The sequence below is a fragment of the Pleurodeles waltl genome, chromosome 1_1 (genome assembly GCF_031143425.1).
Source record: "Pleurodeles waltl isolate 20211129_DDA chromosome 1_1, aPleWal1.hap1.20221129, whole genome shotgun sequence".
In the NCBI taxonomy this organism is placed as follows: domain Eukaryota; kingdom Metazoa; phylum Chordata; class Amphibia; order Caudata; family Salamandridae; genus Pleurodeles; species Pleurodeles waltl.
The window spans coordinates 36,106,248-36,127,704 of NC_090436.1; the positions used below are offsets into that span (position 1 = coordinate 36,106,248).

The following is a 21,457-nucleotide window of genomic DNA, read 5'->3' on the forward strand; positions in this document are numbered from 1 at the left end:
TTCTCCCCTTATGACCACTGAACTTCCAGACATTGCTGAAGTGCCCTCATGTGGAATCTTGCATTTGGGCAATGAAAATTAAAGAGATGTCAACATGAATTGCAGAAAGCAAGACAATTGTCAAGCTGTTGAACTGAGCACTCTTACGAGGAGTTGACACTTCCAGATTGAAGTCATTCTTTTCCCTTAAGGAAGGAAAATGTTACTTACCCTTTAATTATCATAATTTGGGTCGGTTCTAAGTACTACCCTGACTTTGTGAACTTGAAATAAAGGCTCTTAGATTGTGAGGGCTTGCAACTCACTGATACATCTAAGAGGTGTTATGGCCAGAAGCATGGAAGGTTATCTCCCAGGAGAGGTACTGGAGGGAGCACGATTGGAGGGACTCAAAAGAGGGTCCCCATGTGTCTGATGAGGACTATGTTAAGGTTCCAGACAGGTGTGGAAACAGCTGTTTTCAGGCCTTCCATGAGTGGTGGGTGGAAAAGGGAGGAATGCTCTGTTTTGTGTACATACAGCTATAGCTGCAAAGGAGAGCCTTGTAAAGGTATAGAGAAGGCCCGACTTCTGCAGATAGAGCAGATAATGTGTGGACTGAGGGATTTTTGGGGTGCCAGAGGTTTGAGAATGCAGTTCAGGACACAACCATGCATTCTTGTGGAAAACGCACGTGGCCAAACTCTAGTGCCTCCGGTGCCAGATAGTTTCGGGTCTGAGTGTGCTCAGAAGTTCTGGCCTGTTGGGGAGCTTCTCATGGGAGGTGATTGATATCTCATGTGGTGCTGACTACCAGGCCGTCAGGCTCAGGTGGGAGCTACTAGGACGAGGGTTTGAGAGGTTTTCCGCACATTCTGAATCATTAGCGGAAGAACAGGGGGTGGGGGGCACGGAGTGTAAACAAAGATCACAGAGCAGTTCACCCATAATGAATTGCCCATGGACTCTTAAGGACTGAGATGTAAAGTTTTCATGGACTGCCACCAGGTCTATGAGTGGTGTGTACCTATGCAAAACCTTCCCTGACCACAGCAGAAGGGGATCACCAGATTGTGGAGGACCTGATAGTCTCCAGACTGACAGACCTCAAAAGTTGCACCCTGAAGAAATCTCTCTCTGAGGATGAACTACGGGCCACTAGACAGTCCCTTCCCAGGGGGAAAACCCCAGACCCAATAGCTAGCCACTTCACTTCTCTAAGAAATACGCCCCTCATCTGACCCCGCTACTGGTGGGGCTGTACTTAGAGGCCCTAGAATGGGGAAAAATGTCTCATGATCTACGGGGCACTATCATTTCTGTGATTCTAAAGACTGGTAAACCGAGCGACAAATGAGCCTCTTACACCGTTGATGAGTATTGATGACCACTTACCATGAAGCAGAGGTAGTTTGGGTGGGCGGGATGGATGAGGATATGGAATCAGGAAGCTGTGAGGTCTAACACAGTCATTTAATCACCTTGCTGCAAGAGCAGGATGAGAGCCTGGAACGCGACCAGGTGGAAGTGTTTGGACAGGATGCAGCGATGGAGGTACCAGAGGTCAAAGATGGGTGGGAGAGAACTGTCCTTCTATGGGATGAGGAAGTACAGAGAACAGACCCCTTTACCCACCTAATGGGGGGGCTGCCTCAAAGGACCCCTTCTGAAAGAGCACTGGCACCTTTTCATGCAGAAGGATAAGATGGTCGCTGCTGTAGGTACGAGTGCGGGGGTGACAAACCACTGCTACAGTTGTGATTTCCTGCCAGCGTGCAAGGACATCACAGTCTCCCTCTGACGGGTGTTGCGTGACATACTGGAAGGGTGGGGAGAGGGCCCGAGGAGGGCTTAGGGGGTGATGAAGAGTTCCTGTTTGGAGGATCTATTACTGGAACCTCCTTGATCTCTGCCCGTGTTGGCACCCTGGGGTACCCTCATGCTGCCTGTTGGGCGTATAACTTCTTCTGCTTTTGGTATGAGGGGGCAGGGTCTTGAAAAGAGGGTTTGGAGCCTGCTCTGTATTGTTGTCTACAAAATGATCCCTCGGGTATGGGAGTCTACAGGGCTCCCATAGCTTTCACAATATCACTGTCCTTCTTGATTCCGCTGACATTTGATCAACCTGGGGCCGGAGATATGCTTTCCACAGAAAGGCAGGTTGAACAGATGTTGGTGGATTTCCCGGCTTGAAGCCTGAAAAGGAAGCCAGACGTGGCGCCTAGCGAGGACACTGGTGTTAACGGCCCAAGATGCAGTATCAGCAGGCTCAAGGGTGCAGCAGAGAGTGGCACTGTGAATAGTCTTCCCCTTGACGACTATTTACTTCCCAACTCTTCTTGAATTCTTCTGGGAGATGCTTAAATAACTCCTGCATCTCATCCCAAGAGGCTGACAGGGTTTGCTATCCTCCAGTGTGTACTGGCCCCTAGTACTACCCGTCAAGACTCTTGCTCCTGTTATCAGCGGGGGAGCATCAACTGTGGCCTGACTGTGAGCCCGTCTGCACTCTGTGTGGACGATTAGGGAGTCTAGTGGGACACGACCCCCTAACATAGGATAGGTATGTGGGAGAACGTTTGTCTACCTGACATGTTACCACTCTGTCCTCTAGAAAGTGATGGGTGCTGATTTGAGCATGCGTTGCAACATCAGGAGGAAGTGGACAGTTCCCTCTGATTTAGAGAGTTTACGCAAGGAAGTGATCTTCCCCGTGGATGACATGTATATCCACTTTTTGGAAAGTGGCTGCCTGTTGGATCACTTCGTGGTTATGACATGGTGTTGACCAAGGGAGATGCTCCGATACGGTAATTGTACAGGCTAGGATCCCCTAAGAGATCAACACTCTAGTTGATCCCACAGGACATCTGCAGGTGCCATGTCGAATCGGTCTGTAGAGTCAAAACTGAAGCCTTCCCGACAAGTGGAGCGAGGGGACCCCTCTGGTGAGTATGAAAGCAATGGTGGTGGCAACATCAGAGGTAGAGGGAGTGGAGGTGGTGAAGGGCTGATGCCCATGTCCTTGTGATGGGTTCAGGAGCCAGAGGTTGCCCAAAGGGAGGAAGCTTTGCTGAGATATTCCCCATGTTAACATTCTTATGTAATGTCGAAGAGTATCAAAATGTACTTTGTCCATTTGGAAGTTATTCAGTGAAGTGCCATTAACAAATAATTAATTCGTTTTCATTCAAGGAAGGAGAACTAAGTAACTTCAAGAACTACATTTTAGCTTGAAGCCGGGGCCAGAATTTATTCAATTATAGTTTTGTTAACACCAATTTTGAATAGTAAGGCAGCACGCATTCAGAAAATAAACTGGTCAGCGTGATACAGTTTTTGCAATGGACAAACCTGCTTTCTTGTGTGTGATGTCCACCACCTTCGTAGTGACACTCATTTGCTGCAGTGCTTTCAAGAGCTGGTTGGTTTTCCGGTAGAGCGAACTGGACATCACCTCTTCCCGCTGACCTTCCTTGAGAACAGGAAGCTTTGCCACATGCAGAGGTGGTAATGCCTCAAGTTCAGCCTTCATCTGAGATGCCTAAACAAATATATTTAGGCATTAAGCGAGCAGATGCGTGAAGACAACTTAACATCTTAAACAAGTTCATTACAACATTGCAAACTAAATAATGGCTTTCCTTTACAAAACAATAAGAGAACTGTAAAAGCTGTTAAAAAAGAATAAAACGGTGATTGTAAAATCATAGCTTCATGCGGTTGTGGCAGTGAACAGCTGATTTCAGAAAGCTGCCTACAGCACTGCAGACAAATACATTCGGAAGGGACTGCAAAAAATATAGAGCTCGTCTACATTGATAAAAACCTTGCAATTTGAAAACTGGAATCAAATATCACTTAGTGAATTGCTTGTAGAACCCACAGAAAAATACAAAATGCATCAAATCAAAATTGTTGAAGAATCATACTGGCCTAAGGAGAAAGATAAAAACATTATGCTGCTGTATGAAAATCTTGTCAGAAGAGTTCTCTCCCAGAAGTTGTTCACCCAGTGTAAGTAAGACCTATATGAGTAAGAAAAGAGGATGCTAACAATCCCCGACCAAAGGCTTAATCAGTTCACCATTCCCTCTATCACACTTTCTCCGCTCCCCGTATTGTTTCTTCACCCAGTTTTTATCTCTAGAGATATTTTTTCCCAGGTGCAAGAACCGGATGTGGTCTTCCTAGCTCGGCAGTCCGCTGTATCGTGTAGCTATGGGTTCAACTCAAGCAACCTTCAATGATGTCTCCTTTAAGGCTAGGTTTTTCATGAATCCAAACAGATTACCAAAGCATTTAACAGTGCCAGTCTAATATCATGTGTGAAGTAATCATTCTCTGGGATGTTCAGGTGCTGAGGATGGCTCCTACATGTCCTGGCAACATTCCAGAGGCAGAAAACCCCCTTTCCTTCATTTCAGCCTCTGGAGGTCAGAAAGAGCTTCCCCAGCAACCAAAGCTGTTTTTTCCCCCCCATTGAAATGACAATCAGCACGCATGGTGCGCTGACGTAATTACAGAGAAAATGAAAGTGAAATGAGCCGATTGGCCATCTGAATCGGTGCTCCGCACTGTAGCCAAAAATGCCCTTTGTCCTCATGTAACAAATATCTAACAAACATCCCAAACAAGTGTCACCTGCTGAGGTCTGACGTGCATCTCCTCACAACAGGTGACAAATTTCGCCCTTTGGCCTGAATAAATGGACTTGGTGAAAGGGTGTTGGGCGGCTGGAATAATTTCCACTACTTTAGGTACATCAAAACCTCAGTTGTTTCCGTTCGTTCCGCAAGCATGGATGTGTAGACAGCTGGTGTTCGGATGAGGCACTCTGCTGTTCCACTCAGGTAGTAGGAGAAAATTGAGTTAGAGAACAGATGCTCCGACTCAAAAGCTCTGCGTACCACACTCAGAGTTCAATCTGAGACCACTGAGGTCAACTGTGCCTGAACAAGTCTGACTCTGTTTTAGGACCCTGGTGACGGCAGCACAGGACAGAACGCCAGAGTCATCATAGAGGGAACACGTTTCTTAAAAACACACAAGGAGGAAACTTTAAAATTCAGAAGGACAGACACTGAGTGTTTTCACCAGCAGTGTACAGATTGTCATGAGGTTATTTTAGAATTTACATGGGCACATTATTTAGCCCTGGGCCCGAGGCCTGTGCCCTCTCACCTAGTTACATTTTGTGTTTATTCCTTTTATTAGTTTAGCAAAGCTTCATTTTAGTGAAGATATTTTTCATTCTTTTATTAGTTTCCCTTCCACGCAGAATTTGGTATTCAATTCTTAGCATAACATTTTCGTCCTGTACTCAATCCAAGACTGTATAGGATATTCACTGGGTATTGCTTAGTACATTGTCTAACCTACACAGAAAAATACATGTTGTCAAGTCAGGGCAGGTCTTAGAACAACAGATGTTATTATAAAACATTACCCTGCCCACACATCTTAGAGAGGACATACCAGCCAGCCTGCCACCTCATGCTTCACGTCGTTGCAGTTTCGGCTGAAACCTTATGCTTCCTCTTTGTTTATATGGGAGGACTCCCAGCAGACTAACAGACCTCTTCATTACCTCTGAACACAGGTATGAGGGTTGGGCTTCCTTCCCGGGACCAGATTAGGGCTACCACGGCTACTTGCTTTTATGTAGAAACTTAGTAGTGTGGGGATGTAAGACACGCTATTGTGACAATATGGTGGGACTCTTTCTGTGTTTCACTTTCTTGGTCATTCTGTGTTTCATTATCTCATAACTGCTATTCATGCCTCTTTACACAGAACGCAGTTGCTTCAATAAAACCTACTGAACCAAGATCCCGCTTCCGTTTTGTCTTTGCATGTATGAGACGTGTATAACTGGAAGAAAGGGGTATGATCTGTTCTACCACGACTTCCCCAAGGAGTCTGAGTGTCATGCGATAGGCTGCCACAAATCACCTCTACTTCTGGTACTGGTGAGGTGCTGCTAGCTAGCCGGAGGGGTTAGGCCGACAGCTGTCACACAGTGTGGGATCAGACTCTGTCCCCCATACTTGGTGGTGCTACCGTCTAAAATCCAGCAGTCTTGTTACCACAGCAGGAGTTCTATGACAAGATCAGTAGAGGGTAAGCACCACTGGGTAAAGATACTCTGTCCTACTTCTCGGTGTAGACACCACTCGTGTTGTTGCCTGCTGAGTTCCTAAGTTGAGATGCCCATCTTGTTGCTGTACCACATGGTGGTTACATTCCCCATCAGCACCTGTACCACCCTACCATTGATGGAAGACAGAAAATGCATTGGAGGTTAGACAGAAGGCGCGCATCTCCATAAGGCTAATGTGTTGATCCATCAGAGACCAGGAGACTCTAAGGTCTGAAGCTTCGTGTCATCCAGGTGACCTCCAAAACGTAGAGAGGACACATCTGTTACTACCTAGACTTCAGGAGGCGCAGGACAGATCTGTTAGTATTTGCTCGTCAGTACTGAAGGTCCTGGGCCACTTCCTTGGCCCACTGCAAAAGAAGGCAGAGGATGCCCTGTGTGTGCCAATCAGCACGAGGTACCAGAAGGATGCAAAATGGCAGACAATTAACCAGTCTCAGGACTGTCAAGGCAGGGACAGTGGCTCTTGCTTGAGGTATTGGGATTATAGGTACAATGTACCAGACTCTCTGTGGTGATGGAAAAGCCTTAAGGCTACCGTGTCCAAATTGCCCCCAATTAAGGAACCCTAAGGGATTCTAGGAGATATGACATGAGCTTTTAACAGGAAAATCCCATGTAAGGTAACAACAGCACCATTGTCTGAAGGTGGCCCAGAAGTAAACAGGGGAAACCCAACTTCAACATGAAAGCATGTATGTATGGAAATATGTTGTTACCCAGTCCGTGAAGATGCATCCCTACCCACCACCTGACATCTGGAAGGACCAGAGTGGCCGCTATAGGACAGAAAGGCAGGGCAGTGAACTCGAACTGGTCTAACACAACAAAGCAGATGCACTTCCTGGGGCTTGCTGGTTTGGGACATGAAAGTTCGCTTTGTGCCAATTCAGAGACACCATCTAGTCCTCAATGTCTAATGTCAGCAGAACATAAGCTTCTTCCATGAGGTAAGAGTTCAATACACTGAGATCCAAATTTGGCCCCAGGGCCTAGCCCTTTTTGCCCACTAGGAACTACCTGGAATAGCAACCAGAACCTCTCTCCACCTCAATAAAGATTTTCTGGTGAGCAGCATCAGCACTTCATTGGAAAAAATAGCATCAGGATCTGAAGAGAGCCCGACCACAATGCATCAGTGAGGATCTGTCAGATATTTTTTTGTAATAGTCTATACAAGGTTTAAACCCTGCAGTTGTAGGTGGGGACATGTTCACTGCACACTAGAAAAGAAAGTTTGTACAGAAAAGAGTTGACAACTGACAAGAACAAAAGTCAGGAGCTAGCTCAGGATCCATGTACAGAGGTGTGGAAATAAAGGAACTAATGTCAGCTAGCTGGGGTGGTTCCTAAGGTGGTGCTGGTTGTCATCCCTGGAACAGAGTGCAACAGACATCGAACTGCACAGCGCCACCTACCAGCACACAGGGGATATGCTCAAAAATCCTCTAGATCTAATCTTGGCACCTGGTGATATCCTAAATGTTAGGAATATGCAGTTGGAAACATTCATCAACTACTAAAGTGCATCGACTGAATACAGAAACAGTTGTGACCAGGGGAGATGGGAGGGTTTAAAAAGGGAATATGTAATGTTTTCTTTTCACACGTTCTTCTGTGATGGATTGTACCAAAGCTTTTAACACCAAGTTTGAAGATAAAGTAATAACGAACAGAATTGAATATAGGAAAAACTCACTTTTAGCCTGTTATTCTCATGTTTCAAATGCATGATAGATAATTGAAGTGCGTCGATTTTCTGAAGAAGAAGAGGAGAATCCTTAACTTGAACAGGACCTGTTCCACCCAACAGCACCTGGCCTTGAGATGCACCTACAAATAATAATAGGATTACCATTTTACAGATGATACATAACATTTCCACCTTCCACTTAATTTGTGGCATGTATCAATACACTCTTTTTAAGCACCCATGCACTTTAATTAATCAATTTCATTGTTAAAGTTTTGTTCTCAGTTTTTTTCATTTCTGTCCTTGAGGCTCATTTTCTTGTACTTGTGTGTCCTTACTTGATTAGAACCTGGTTGTACTTTTTAAACTTTTAGAAAGCATAGTAAGTGGCTTGCTTGTCATATATTATAGTTTTATACCAGCCTCTCAATAGCCAGGAAGAGGCAAAGGAATGGCTGAGAGTACTGTGGGAAACATTTTCTTTTCCCACTTATAAATGTGAGTGAAGAAAGCTTAACATGCATCAACAAAGACACATCTGAAAAATCAAAGTTATTGGGGGAAGAGCAGCCATCACAGACCAAGAGAGAGATTTAATCAGTCTTCACCGTTTAACCGACCAAGGGAGAGATTAAATCAGTCTTCACCGTTTAACCGAATATAGTCATTCAAATTAAAAAAAATAATTTTTTTTGAACTGTTGACTTGTCATTTCCCAGGCGTTTAGCAGCACAAGCAGGTTGTTTGGGGCAGGAACCCTCTTGATGCCTTTCTACAAATGCAGGCTACTGGATGGGAGCACTCATGTTGCTATCTGTGGAAGTCTCATCTGAAGCCTTATAATGCTCATTGGGACCAAGTCCCTTCTTAAATTCCACTCCTAAACACTAGGCATAACTATCCTAGCTAGCCAAGAGGAATGAAGCGCCTGCAAGCATTCTAACAGCTAAGGAACTTCCAAAGGCCTCTGAAATGAATGTGCCAGAAGAGGTGAAAGATGACTTCTTTGCATCCTTTAGCAGAAGGTAGGTACACTCTATGCACACTAAGGATTCATGCGCTATAGATTACGTTTTCAAATTCCTCCCCAGTGATCCAAAAACAGCAATCACCCAAGCTCCTTGGTATGTAACAATAAAACACTGGTCACAGGTCTCCATGTATGCTGGAAAGTGCAGCCATAAATGACTCCACAGCACCAGCCCGTGCACACCAATTTGCATAAACATCCTTGTATTCTGTTCAGCATGCAGGAAAAGAGGTACATTTAAACGTTTAGCCCAAAATGCAAATTGATTTAGAAAGATGGCAACATCTGATTCAGTTGCATAACTCTACTTTATGGTTCACTCCAGATACAGAGCAGATAAGTGTTGCAGGTTCATTCTAGGTCTGCCAGCAACATGGAATGTGTGAGTAGAGAACATCCCTGAGGGTGACATGCAAAGAGATGCAATACTTTACCTTTCAACTGTTCATCTGAAGTACAACGAGAAGTGGAAAAAATGCAGGAAAGATAGAAAGGGAGGAATTAGAAGGAGAGTCAGAATATGGATTAAGACACAATACAAGAGGAAAAGAGTGTTTCTGCAGAGACACAAATAGTACAAAGTAAAGACCACTGAAGTTGAATTTTTTGGTTGCACCCGGCAAAATACAAAAGTGCAGAATAAAATAAACAGAGAGTCACCCTAATCTATGAAACTATCCGCAGCAGTTTATCACCGCCATGATGCTGAATAAGTAAAACAGATATGTACTTACCTTTGACTTTACTCTCAGAATTGTTATCTTTTATAGATTTATATTTTAAATGTTTCACATCAGGGAGCACTACATGCTGCATGAACAGGGGTTTAAAGCAGTAGGATACCGCCTTATTGTGGACCTTCTTTTCAGCTAAAGCCAGTGACTAGCTGAAATCTGCATCCAGGGGCAGTTTTAGATTACACAATAACACGAGATACAAAAGCCTTGCTGGGGAGGACAGTAGTCACACGTCAATGCATGAAGTCTACCAACTAACACCAAAATGCCATTGACCTAAATGTTGACTGAAGGGAAGCTCCTACCAGGAATGCCACCATCTCCCTCCTTGTTGGTAAATCGCAAATGAAATTCCGCTCATTTAGCTATAAAGTTACCCCATCTAGCCTCAAATGAACCAGTTGATCATTTAATTATAAATTACTTTTTCATAACTCACCCAGTCAGACATATTTTTAGTCAAGTATTATAAGACAGTATCTTCGGTCTTCCATAACCGTGGGATTCAAGTTTTTCCAATGCCCGTAGACATTGCAAACCATCTTAACATTTAACGTTTAACTGTAGCATGTGGTATCATGCAACAAAGCAGATGATGTCACCAACTGTTCTTGTAGCTATATTTCACACTTCAAGCTTTCCTGCCAACATTAAAGAACAAGTTTTTCTGTGCTGCAGCTCTATTGTAGTTATGCCAGGCTGTTGCTTCCTGGTACCGGTATACATTCACAAGCAGAGTATGAGATTTCAAAGCAGACACTGGCAGCCTGTTCCATTTTGCAGCCCTTTCTTTGCAGTCTTGCTGAAACTCACTTTCGCATTTGCAGATTTGGCAATAGCTTTCTACACTCTGTTTTCTTTTTCCTTTTGTGTCCAGTTCTGGCCCTGCAGGTTTCAGATGATTTCACATACTATCAGAGTTGGTGCTCTTCAGCTCTTTTTGTCTGAGCCCTTCTTCCAGGCTCCTATTGTAGTTCTCTCTGTTGGGGCCCAATGCCAGTTCTGTACATTTGCTGAGCTCCAGTTCCTATCTGCGTGCACCAGAACGGGGTTAGCGTTCCCTGTTCCTGCTAAGTACAGCCTACTCTTGATGACTATGTTGCTTTTCATGACTTCTGCTCTTGATTCCCGCAGTACGGCTTATTAAATATACTCATGATTTCCTCTTATGTATCTACTATCTCTTGTGCCTTTGAAGACCACTTCTGTGATGATTATCATTAAACTGGATAGGACACTGTCATTCGAAGAGTTGAACATCCCCCCCATGATGCTGCGAGAATTTGTTGTGCGTAAGGTCCATCCTGGCTATCATTTCCTCATGCTCTACATCCTCTGGAGTGGCCAACAGTAGATTAGCAAATCGCTACAATTGCCTACTGGAACTGAAAAGTGTAACCCTGACACAGCCTTGTACATTTCTCTCTGAGAGAAAATGTGCTCTGGAGTGAAAGATGAAGGGGTGGGGATGCAGTGCTGGGCAGGGGGTGTAATGCTATATAGTGGATTGGTGAGACAAATGATTAACCCAAGTAGAATTTACATCTATGTAATGAAATCTGGAGTCTACGATGATGTTCACCAAGAGAGCACAGGAGAGAGACCTCTCGGTCTCCCGCATCTCACAGCAAACCTCAATCTCAAGTGACATACCGCTAATACCCCAAGAGGAGAAACTAGATTCCAAGGCTCCTTTATCACTTCCTCAAGTGCTTTTATCAGAATATAGTGCATTTTTAAAATGGTCATCATGAGGAGTCAAGCTAGGGTTACTAGTACTGCCTTAATGGGAAGTGAGAGTCTGCCGACTGGCAGAATGGAATATCTTGTTCAAAATGCTGTAAAACATGCGCAATATATTATGACCTCACACCTACTAAATCTCGCAGAATGCAACACATTCCCCTTCCTACAAAATAAAATCAACAAAAATGATGATGCTTTTAACAGTAATATTAAAATATTCTCAAGGCATAATTATGATATTTCATGCAGACATGAAAAACTGTAACATTCTGCACATTACAGTGATCAGACATTGAAAAGCGTAAAGCATAAGGGGGTCAATCATCCAAAAAGATATCTTGAATCTTCAAACACTTCTTACACGCTTATCACATTTACCTTTTCTTCTAAACATATACAAAGAGGCTACTAATGCAATAACAAAAGTTTCAATCATCCTACTTCACAGAATTTCTGTCTACGGGCCACTTCTGGTGGATCTGAAAACTTAAGTAACCCTCTCTTGATAAAACATCCTATATTCCACAGCAAACCTAACATCCTTTCTTCCCTCTCTCCATCAGATTGGAAAGACGTCATACTTCTGATAACAATTTCACAACATCCCCTCATACTTGATGGTTAGAAACTGCCTGTATCCACTCTTTTCTTGAAATGAGGGCCAATGTACATCGCTTATACATTCGCTACCATAAGATTCATCTTCAATTTCACACCTTGAATCCGCAGTCACAGTCAACCTCACAGTAAAGAAACACCAATGATCAAAATGAACTAGAAATCCGTCACAACATTTTAATATATACCAGTATCTCCTACCTATAAACCTAGCCGGATGCTACAGCCCCATAAAAGGGCAAGAGTGAAAAAGACCCTTAGGAGACCAAAGTTCACAAAAGGAGCATAAACATCAAAAAGGAGACACACATTGTCACAGTGGAGCCAATGCTGATATATCGGATGGAGCGTAGTGCCTTGAGGCTCAGGGACGTGCATTTTACACCTAAGATACAATATGGTAGAAAACCACAGAATTGCGACTGGCTTGAAGCACTCTTGAAAGGGCTCAGGTGCCCCTGGGTTGGATTAGGGTCCAAGAATGCAAAAACAGTGCACCACTGCATGACTATGAACCAAAGAGAAGGCCCAGAGTATAGGACCAGGAGAAAGGGAGAGGAGCTAGACAGCATGTGAAAACCTACACTCATCCAGATCAGAAAAGTAAAAAAAAAATTTAAAAAAAACACACACACAAAGTTGAAGTCATGGTATTTGAGCACACCCGAAAGGAAGGGCCTAGGTGTGGAAGGGGCTAGCATGCACCCAGGCTTCCTCAACTTTATTCTTTTTGTCCCAAGTAAAATTGCCTCCCAATTACAGCCTGGACATTTCACAAATATTGAGGAAGGGGGAGGGGGGACAGGGGTCGGGCTGAACTTTTTAGTAACCACATCTGGAGGGACTTCAGTGCAAATACCCCCAACCCACTGCAACAGCAGCAAATCTATATAGGATAATAATGTGGAACAATCAAAGGAAATCAATATATCGAAGATTCAATGCTGCATTTTGCGTGTATTGGATGAAATGGAGAACTGGTCCACCTACCTCCAGTAACACCAGAGACGATAGAAGCCACTCCAGAGCTAGGTGCTACCCGAAGACCTGCAATCGTCTGTTTGGACTGGTTGTTTAGGCGTTGCCTCAACTCAGACTTCTCAGACTCCAACTGGTCAATATCTGCTTGAAGAGCATCCATCGTCTCCTCAAATTCTCTGAAGAAGGAGAAAGAAATCTTAATCACCATATCTGTTTCATCAATGAAAGGTACAGTCATTCAACATGGTCGCCTTTAAACAGTGCTCTTAATTAGAAAGGCCTTAAAGATGTCCAACAAGAAATCTAAACAAAAGAACCATAAGGAAACATGTTATTTTCAGATCAGAAATACTAAGTTCTTGGAGCCCTTTAGAAACCAAGGTAGACGGTCTAAAATTGATGTACACTTGTTACCAGTGTCACAGGCTTTCTGAATTACCAGTAAGGCCTATGAGTATAGGAAATATTACAAAAATAATGCAAAAAGTAACTGAATCATTAAAATCAGGGCTATTTAAAGCAAAAAAACATGGGACATTCTATCTGTGTTAGACAAGCTGTGCTCAAGGTAAATACACTGGGACTTAATTGCAAGTATTAAGGAAAGAGAGCAAGATGGCCACGGACAAATTATGGGCAAAATAGTCAAGCATGGAAGCCATGGACAAACGTTTCATAAAAATGTTTGTAAAAAAAACCCTCATCTTTAGCATGAGGGTAATAAACACTTTCACAGAACACTGCTGCCATAATGCTGGCATTCTGGTGTCCGAAGTGCCTAGAAGGGAAGCAGTGGTGACAAATAGTACTCAAATGAAAGATCAGTTTTGGGAAGAGCGGATTGTGCATTCTGAAAAGTAAAGTCAATGGCAAAGACTTCCAGGGGATGGAAGCGTCACACAAAATGCAAGTGCAGTGGCTCACTTAGAAGAGACCGCTCATAGGATGATGGGGCTTAACAGATCCTCATGAAAATGATGGCCATGTCCATGATTTGAGCTCAATATTTAGATGACTTGAGCAGTATCTAACTATGGATATGTAATCAATTCGGGGCTATCTAGCACACACAAGCAAACTACGCATGATTTACCTTAGGTGTTCGTAAGACATGGTGAGTGTGGAGACTTGTTTGCATACATTATATTTTTATGAGGTTTACCCGTGAAGATATATTATTTCAAGTAACAGTAAATTTGCACAAACATCATGGATCACTTTTTTGTGAATTAACAAATACTATAATCCATCTGTTGTATTTTGTGTACCTTTTCTTTGGTATTCGTGGTAACTCCCACTGCAAACCTGTAAAAGAGGTGGTGGTATTGCCCCACCCCTCTCAATCTACATTTTGTTGCAGTCACTCAGATATACCTATAGCACAAGAGGGTTTGGTGAATGGAGGTACATTGTCTATACCTTATAGCATGCAAGACTAAGGCACACTGCCACAGTGTGGTAGCGTTGTTTTGAGTTATTAGCCAGTGATATTATTTATGGTGTGCCATATATTATCAGCAGGTGAAGACTGATGGATTCTATGACATACAAGCTTACTCACTTTTCTTTCTTTTTCAGGAGGGCCTGTGTCTCCTCCAGTTTTGTTTGGATCTTTTCAACCCGATCATCTGCATCCTTGGAAGCACTGTCCAACTTCTTTTCCAGCAGACTGAGACGAACGCTGGCTTCACTGAGCTCCTCGCCCTAAATCAGAAATAGGAACAAAATTCAATTCATGACGAAAAAGTACATACATGGTGCTTTCTGGTTTGAATTTTTCAATTGACTAAAAAATCTGTGGACTGAGAGGCGAGGTGGACAGAAAATAAAGAATCTACAAGGACACACATTACACATCAGAACCAACTTTAGTGGGTGCTATACCCTCTGCAGATTGTTTACCTTTTAATGTTTACTCAATAATTTTACCAAATTTGTAGGGATAAGCTGTTGCACAGTCTTCAAAACAAGGCTTCTGTGTAGCCATGCAAATAGAGAAAATGGTGTTTCCCAATCATTACAGAAAGAATGCCATAAAAGCGCCTACAGATCGACTGTACTGAATTTGAACTTGTTATAACTTGTGATGCATACTATAACTAAACGTAAGCTAGCATTTTATGAAGTACAGGGATCCTTCATCATTTGTTGTCATGACTTTTTTTTAAACCTATCTGAGGCAATACTGATGACACGTTGCCACCAACACAGCAATAGACCATGCTACTAAATTAGCCATGTCTAGTCTGGACTCAGTTTCAACTGATCAAAAACACTGATTTGACATTCTCAGCTTCGTCCACAGGCAAATATCGACCTACGTTTAACACAGGATCACTGCCCGCCCGTATGGTGTGAATACCCAGCTCCCGATCCATGCCCGTAACTACTGTGAATTCCTTGAAATCTGGCCATTTAAAGAAAGGAAAAGCTGAGTGGACTGCAATGAAATTAACGGTCTGATGGGTGTGGCTAACGTGTGAAAGACTGCATCAAGACATACTGGCATCTCCATAGAAGCAGATACTCTTTAGGGGACTCTGCCTTTTATTCATGATACACATGCAGGTTTGATCTATATATGGTTGGAAATTATTTATAAATTACTGTCTCATTATAACTTTCATCCCTTAGACAAATGTTTGACTAGTGCAGAAGAACAAGTTACTTACCTTCGGTAACGACTTTTCTGGTGGATACATAAGCTACCTGTGGATTCCTCACCTAATGAATACTCCCATGGTGCCAGCATTCGACGGAAATCTTCTTCCTAGTCTCTGCACGTCGACGAGGACGTCACTCTAGCCCACGCGACGCCGTCTGACGTCATACAGGCAATAAGAGGTCCTCGACGACGTGCCGACGTCAGTACCAACAATTTTTTACGTGCATGAGAACAACAACCCAATGCAATGAAAGAGCAAGGTAAAATACCATAACATTGTAAAATTCACAACATTGCAATGAATAGCTGTAAATTTAATATAACTCTCTCTCTTTTTTTTTTTAAAAACAACAAATATATGCAAATCATGTATATACACAAAGATATATACATATATATATATATATATATATATACACAGATAAACATACACAAATATCCATATATACAACATCTACTGCAACCTTGAAGACCAAGAGGAGCGCACTCAAGGATTACTTGGTAAGACCAGAAAGGCAACGGGGAGGCGGGTGGGACCGTGAGGAATCCACAGGTAGCTTATGTATCCACCAGAAAAGTCGTTACCGAAGGTAAGTAACTCGTTCTTCTGATGGATACAACTACCTGTGGATTCCTCACCTAATGAATAGAGTCCCAAAGCAGTACCACGCCCGGGGTGGGTGCCTAAATGGTCAAACCAAGAAATCCTGCAGCACTGACCGTGCAAAATGGCCGTCCCTTCTAACCTCAGAATCCAAACAGTAATGTTTCGCAAAAGTGTGAAGGGACGACCAAGTTGCGGCCTTGCAGATGTCGACCACAGGAACACCTCTGGCCAAGGCCGAAGTGGCGGAATGAGCTCTAATGCCCTCAGGAGGATCCTTCTTTGCCAAAGAGTAACAGATTTTAATGCAAAGAACAACCCACCTGGATAGTGTTCTCTTGTGGACTGCCTTTCCTCTCCTCTTGCCCACGTATCCAATGAACAGCTGATCCTCCAGCCTGAAATCCTTCGTTCTATCAATAAAGAAGCTTAACGCTCTCTTTGGGTCCAGCCGGTGCAGTCTTTCTTCCTCTTTAGAAGGATGAGGCGGAGGATAGAACGTGGGCAAAGTAATTGTCTGTGCCAAATGGAAAGGTGAAACAACCTTCGGGAGGAAAGCAGCCTTGGTCCTCAACACCACCTTATCCCCAGAAAAAGTTGTATAAGGGGGCTTTACCGATAAGGCCTGCAACTCACTCACTCTCCTTGCAGATGTTATAGCAACCAGGAAGACTGTTTTTATAACCAAATACCTTAAGGGGCAAGAATGCATAGGTTCAAAAGGGGACCCCATAAGGAAAGTCAAGACCAAGGACAAATCCCATTGCGGCATAACGAATGGTTTTGGAGGATATTTATTTAGAAGACCTTTCAAGAATCTGATAACAATAGGGGATTTAAATAACGATGGTTGGTCTGGAAGACATATGAAGGCTGACAAGGCCGATAAATAACCCTTAATGGTAGCCACTGCACAGCCTTTCTGCGCTAGATACAGAGCAAAAGACAAAACGTCCGACAGATGAGCTTGTAAGGGATTAATCTGCCTCTCTCCACACCACACCACAAATTTAGACCACCTATTAGCGTAAATAGATTTAGTGGAGTGTCGCCTGGCTGCTAATATAACATCCACTACATCAGGCGGGAGAGAGAAGGAACTCAGGTTGCCCCGTTCAATCTCCAGGCATGTAGGTGCAGACTCTGGAGGTTGGGGTGTAAAACCTGCCCCTGCGACTGCGAGAGGAGGTCTGCCCTGATAGGGAGACGGAGCGGAGGGCACATTGAGAGTTGGAGAAGGTCGGAGTACCACACCCTCCTTGGCCAATCCGGAGCTATTAAGATTACTAGAGCCCGGTCTTGGCGAATCTTCCTCAATACTCGAGGAATCAAGGGTATGGGAGGAAACGCGTAAAGCAACTGGCCGCACCAGGTTATTTGAAACGCGTCCCCTAACGCTCCCTGCATCGGATACTGGAGGCTGCAGAATAACGGGCAATGCGCGTTCTCCAGAGTGGCAAACAGATCTACCCGAGGAAACCCCCACCTTTGGAAGATTAAACAGACTTGGTCTGGATGGAGACGCCACTCGTGGTCTGCCGAGAATTGGCGACTGAGACTGTCCGCACGTACATTCAAGACCCCGGCCAGATGATTTGCTACCAAGCAAATCTGATGGTCCTTTGCCCAGGACCATAGTCGAAGAGCTTCTTTGCAGAGAAGGTACGACCCTACTCCTCCCTGTTTGTTTATGTACCACATCGTGGTAGTATTGTCCGTTAGGACCTGCACCGACTGACCACGAAGGGAAGGGAGGAAGGCCTTGAGAGCCAGACGTACAGCCCGTAACTCCAATAGATTGATATGAAACATCTGTTCCTCTGGAGACCAAAGGCCTTTGATCTCCAGATCCCCCAGATGAGCTCCCCACCCTAGAGTGGAAGCATCCGTTATGACCGTGGCCACTGGTGGCGACTGTTCGAACGGCTTTCCTTGTGAAAGATTGTTGCTCGCAATCCACCACTTCAAGTCCACCGCAGCATCTCTGGAGATCTTGACAGCACCTTCTAGATCCCCTTTGTGTTGAGACCACTGCCTTCGGAGGCACCACTGAAGAGCCCTCATGTGCCAGCGAGCATGCGTGACCAACAGAATGCAAGAGGCAAACAGACCGAGCAGACGAAGGACCTTGAGGACTGGAACTACCGCTCCATTTCGAAACATAGGAACCAATTCCTGAATATCTTGAATCCGCTGAGGCGGAGGAAAGGCTCGACCCAATGATGTATCTAGTACTGCCCCTATGAACAGGAGGCGCTGAGAGGGCTCCAGGTGAGATTTGGGCTCGTTCACTGAAAAACCCAGGTCGAACAACAACTGAGTCATTGACTGCAGATGATGCGACACAAGCTCCGGAGACTTGGCTTTGATCAACCAGTCGTCCAAGTAAGGAAATACTGCTATCCCCTTCCTTCTGAGCTCTGCCGCAACCACCGACATCACCTTCGTGAAGACTCGAGGTGCTGAAGTAAGACCAAACAGAAGGACCGCAAACTGATAGTGCTGCGATCCCACCATAAACCGGAGATACTTCCTGTGTGACTTGAGTATCGGGATATGAAAGTAAGCATCCTGCAAGTCGACAGACACCATCCAATCTTCCTTGTTCAACGCCAAAAGCACCTGAGCTAGGGTCAGCATCTTGAACTTTTCCTGTTTGAGGAACCAATTCAAGATCCTCAGGTCCAGGATTGGTCTCAACCGACCATCCTTCTTGGGAATCAGGAAATACCTTGAGTAACAACCTCGACCCCTTTCCTGCTCTGGGACCAACTCTACCGCGCCCTTTAAAAGGAGGACTTGCACCTCCTGTTCTAGCAACAGGAGGTGTTCTTCTGAACAATAAGATGGGCGGGGCGGGATGAGGGGCGGGAACTCCCAAAAGGGAAGGGTGTAGCCTTTTCCTACAATACTGAGAACCCAAGTGTCCGTTGTAATAGTCTTCCACTTGCGGAGAAAATGCTGTAATCTTCCCCCTACAGGAGAGGAGTGAGTGGGAAATGGTGGAAGCCTAAGGCTGCTTTCCCTGCTGCACCCCTCCAGAGGACGAGAAAGAGGCAGAGTGCTGCTGAGAGGCTCCTCTGGTGCGGGCCCTCCCTCTCCCTCTAAAAGATCTATAGGGATGGGAAGAGGCAGGTTGCTGGAATCTCCCCCGAAAGGAAGAGGAGGAAGAGCCATGCCCAAATCCCCGAAACCTCCTGAAAATCCTGGAAGAGGCAGAGGAAGAAGGAGCTTGGAGTCCTAACGATTTGGCTGTGGCCCTGCTCTCCTTAAAACGTTCCAAGGCCGAATATGCCTTGGCGCCAAACAGCTTGTCCCCATCAAAAGGGAGATCCAATAGGGTTGACTGCACATCCGCAGAAAACCCCGAATTACGGAGCCAGGCCTGTCTCCTTGCCACCACAGTCGTGCCCATTGCTCTGGCCACCGAGTCGGTCGTGTCCAGCCCAGACTGAATAATCTGGGTCGCGGCAGCCTGGGCATCTGAGACAATATCCAAAAGACCCTGGGGAAGCTCCGTAAATGATGAGGAAATGTCATCCATAAGAGCATGAATATATCTCCCCAGGATACAAGTTGCGTTGGTGGCCTTCAACGCCAGACTGCAGGACGAAAAACATTTCTTGGACTGCGCATCCAGTTTCTTCGAGTCCCTGTCCACAGGCACCGTCGGGAAAGAACCAGGCGCTGATTTGGATGAACAGGAGGCCTGCACCACCAAGCTCTCCGGTGTAGGGTGCCTAGAAAGAAAGCCAGGGTCAGTTGGAGCAGCTCGATACCTCCTGGCTACGGCTCTATGAACCGCTGGGGAAGATACTGGTCTCTTCCACACCTCTAGCACCGGATCCAGCAAAGCGTCATTAAACGGCAGTAGAGGCTCTGCCGCAGCTGAGGCCGGATGAAGCACCTCTGTCAGAAGGTTCTGTTTTGTCTCTGCCACCGGCAAAGGCAGGTCCAGAAAACCAGCTGCCTTCCGTACCACTGCATGAAAGGAAGCAGCCTCCTCCGTGTATTCCCCTGGAGACGAAAGATCCCACTCAGGGGAAGTGTCCAGCCCACTGGATGTATCTAGACCATGCAGTCCATCACCCGAGTCCTCTAGTTCTCCTTCTTCCAGGACTCGTTGGTACTCCTGCTCCTCTAATAAACGGAGAGCACGTCTCCTCGAATGAAGCCTCTGCTCGATACGCGGAGTCGACAATGCCTCCGCCGAAGCCGAAGATCGGCGCCGATCTTCAGAAGCCACCGATGCCGCGTCCGGCGCCACAGGTAACTTCGACGCCGATGAAAGAGCACTCGGAGCGGATGGACCCACCGGAGTGACAGGGCGAAATGCCGACGTCGACGGGATGGAAGTCTCCGGGGCCAATCCCTCTGAAGCCACTGGAGCGGCCACCGGCGCCGACCCCGGCGCCGAGCCCACGTTCCCAAAAGGGAGAAAGGGCATAAAGGGTGCCGGCCGTAGAGGTGCAGGATCACCCAATGAAAAGGCCAAAGGGCCAGCCGGAGCACCCCCTGGAGCCATCTGTTGGAAGATGGTAAACATCGCATTTAGGAATGCGGTACTATCGGCTCCAGGGGTGGGAAAAGCCGGATACTGGGGTGCCTGTATCGAAGGCGACCCCGACGCCGGCCTCGACCTCTGCGACGCCGGAGACAACTCTAGAGGCTGCACCACTTCAATCACCGACGCCTGTCCAGGTGAAGTCGGTGACGCCGGAGAGGGCAACGGCGTCGATGGATGCGGTGTGACCGTGGGACTGACCTCCCAAGTCCTCCGGCGCCGATCCGAAGACCTGGAACGAGTCTCCTTGCTTGAATGGCGCCGTGATTCTCTACGGCGCCGGGAGTCTCGATGACGCCGATGCCTTGGCGAAGAAGACTTCTTATGATGTTTTTCTTTCTTCGACTTCGCCATAAACAACTTCGCCTCACGTTCCTTGAGGGCCTTTGGATTCATGTGCTGGCATGAATCGCAAGTCAAGACGTCGTGGTCGGAGCTCAAACACCAAAGGCAGTCGGAGTGAGGATCCGTAACGGACATCTTGCCCTCACACTCACGACAAGGCTTAAAACCCGACTTTCTCTGCGACATTATTACTGCAGCGAAGGACTACGCAGCAAAAAAAAAAATACACTGTAACCACGAAATTAACAGTTGCTCCCTCGAAGATAACCGTTTCGAATGCGCGGAAAAAAGGGAACTGACGTCGGCACGTCGTCGAGGACCTCTTATTGCCT

General features: G+C 45.5%; 1 protein-coding gene across 11 annotated transcripts in view; it reads right to left on the reverse strand.

The window, feature by feature from the left end:
• The window catches only part of DCTN1 (dynactin subunit 1), a 394,031-nt gene that overhangs the window by 32,660 nt on the left and 339,914 nt on the right, over positions 1–21,457 (reverse strand). For 7 of the 11 annotated variants that reach the window (XM_069207629.1, XM_069207841.1, XM_069208000.1 and 4 more), the window contains 5 exons: positions 14,509–14,651; positions 12,957–13,123; positions 9,300–9,314; positions 7,842–7,975; positions 3,334–3,523 (listed from right to left, as the gene is read on the reverse strand). In XM_069207629.1, coding sequence (XP_069063730.1) covers positions 3,334–3,523; positions 7,842–7,975; positions 9,300–9,314; positions 12,957–13,123; positions 14,509–14,651 — 649 coding nt within the window. The remainder of the gene's footprint in view (positions 1–3,333; positions 3,524–7,841; positions 7,976–9,299; positions 9,315–12,956; positions 13,124–14,508; positions 14,652–21,457) is intronic. The other 4 variants (XM_069207920.1, XM_069207653.1, XM_069208160.1 and 1 more) reach the window with 1 other exon arrangement.